The sequence below is a fragment of the Monopterus albus genome, unplaced genomic scaffold, assembly GCF_001952655.1.
Source record: "Monopterus albus unplaced genomic scaffold, M_albus_1.0 scaffold78.1, whole genome shotgun sequence".
Lineage (NCBI taxonomy): Eukaryota > Metazoa > Chordata > Actinopteri > Synbranchiformes > Synbranchidae > Monopterus > Monopterus albus.
In genome coordinates, this window is record NW_018127958.1 from 934,257 (window position 1) to 936,664 (window position 2,408).

Here is a 2,408-nt window from a genome sequence, read left to right on the forward strand (position 1 = left end):
ACAAAAACATTCACACAGGTGAATACACACACACATAACAGCACAGACTCATCTTCATGTATCTTTATGACATAGATTTGCACAGATACAAACATAAGCAATGTATTGTAGTCCACATCCAAAAATAGTTCAGCATGGGCTAATGTACAATAAAAAAGCATCTGATGGCATAAGATGACAGTGCTGACTGTCCATTGCATTATTTCATATAACTGTAGCCACTATGTGTGACTACATTAAAATATCTTTTAAATTTATGATAGCACAAAAAAAAAAAAATCAACATTAAATCAGTAGTGTATGTGACTTCCTCCTTCAATATCACCCGTGGTGCTACAAAACGTATAGCTGTTACAATTGCTTCTTTTGATAGAACCTTTTATTTAATAGTCTTATTGTTGAAAGAATAAAAAATTTACCTCTGAATTTCTATAAATGTATATGTGCACATTAAAAAACTGGACATAGCTGCTAGTAACAGTATTTCATTAGAGATGCACAAAAAAGGACATTTTGCTGAAACAGATGGCCATTATCACCATTACTAAAAGAATGTTTTAGTGCAAAGCACACAATTACAGTGCAACTACTGTAATAATACTCTGGTATTGTAAATGTTTTCTGTGTATATTCCATGTAGTGCATGTATACAGTAGTTACAAAATTGTTGGGCTTTGCACAGCTGCACACATTTATGTTGTGTTGATTTGTACATTATATTAGTGTATGCACTAAAATATAAATTGCTCTTCAGTTAGATATCTTTATGTGGCATACAGGTACTACCTGCTTTTCCTACCTAAACAGTTTTATTAACATTCTAATTTCATGCTTTCACGTCTATCCAGTTCTTTTCTTTCCTTTACAAGTCCTGATTGCCACTTGCACACACTGTACAAGCAGGAGACAGGTGGAATTTATATCCTGCAGTCACAATCAGACGACTTCATACACGCTCTATTGGCCAACATTCAAATGCCATGGGTTTTCGCATCACTTCTACTTGTGGGGGCATTTTATGCAAAAAATAACCCTTTAATGATTCCCCTTTTTGGAAATAGCAACTTGTTTGCCTTCAGCTGGTCTCAATTGCATCACTAGAATTTTAGTTTTATTAAATAATATGCGCACATCCAGTTGTGAGGCAGGTGAACAGTGGAACCTCTTCAGAAAAGTGGTGTCACAGTAATGACACATGTTCAAGGCTATTTTCCTGGTGTTTTTAGGCAACAGTTTATATGCGCAGTTCAACAAAAGCTTGCTAAAGCTGTTTGTTTACAGGAATCTTTATATTTATTTCAGTGTACACTAACTTAGCATGCAGGTGTCCATGACAGCTGGAGCCTCACTCCATTGTAATAATATGAGAAATGCAGTATAGGCGTGTTTGTAAATGCATGTTTTGTTTTATTACTATCATGCTGTACATGCTCACTATAATGATTATGTTGGTTTAAAACAGTTTGTCCTGTCACACACACTTACCTCCTCCTCCATATAGCGCCTCTGCGTTCTCAAAGCCCAGCGTGCTGTATGAGGGATCCAGAGCTTCACAGTAGTTAGCTACTTCCATATCTAATAGAGATTTACTCTGAGAAGCAGGATACTTCATTCCTGATTCAGTTGCTCACACTTTTCTCTTCTTCTTTTCTCCTCTCTTCTCTACCCACTTGACTCCAAAGTCTCTCTTTTTTCTTTTCTCCTATCCACTGGCCTTTGCTTCATCTACTGTTAATTTTACAGACATGACATGACCCCTGGCAATAAAGGATCTATAATCCTATCTGATTGGACCGGGGACAAGGAGATGGGAGGAGCTGTGACTAAGACTTCTCACTTTATTGTACATCACTTATCTGTCCTTCTCCTTCACACTTATCACTGGGATCGCATGCACGACAGGGGGTTTGTTTTAATACACAAATGTGTGTCTATGTGTGTGTGTGTGTGTGTGTGTGTCTGGGTCCATCCCAGGCTTCCTAATCTAATCAATAGAGGAGTAATAGCTGCACCACCTCAACAGATATAACCTATAAAGGCACAAAGTGAAAGGAAAAACACTACTGTAATAACTTCCATTAACTTTTCAACAAATAAACACAAAACTTTTTTTTTGTTCTTAAAGTTTAATTCTACATATTATTAAATTACTCTCTCTCTCTCACATACGGTCTTTAACACTAGAACTGCCAACAATGCAGTACCTCCTAGAACCGCCGGGAGGTCATTTTGACCTTGCACCACTCATACTTCCAGGTTGCAAGCGAGAGCAGACGTTTACTGCTCCTGTCTGTTCTACGATTTTTCACATCTTCTACATTTTCAAGTCTTTGAACAAATTCTACAACTATTAAAATGCCTCCAAGAGGGAAAAGAGCTAATAAATCAGAAGCGAACGAGGATGTTGA

At 37.2% G+C, this 2,408-nt stretch overlaps 1 protein-coding gene across 1 annotated transcript in view; it reads right to left on the reverse strand.

Annotated features, from left to right (window-relative positions):
- The window catches only part of hnf4g (hepatocyte nuclear factor 4, gamma), a 6,952-nt gene extending 5,340 nt beyond the window's left edge, over positions 1–1,612 (reverse strand). Inside the window, exons 1-2 of the mRNA XM_020606482.1 lie at positions 1,486–1,612; positions 540–544 (exon numbers count right to left, since the gene is read on the reverse strand). Of these exons, the coding sequence (XP_020462138.1) occupies positions 540–544; positions 1,486–1,612 (132 nt within the window). The remainder of the gene's footprint in view (positions 1–539; positions 545–1,485) is intronic.
- Between the last annotated feature and the right edge of the window lie 796 nt (positions 1,613–2,408).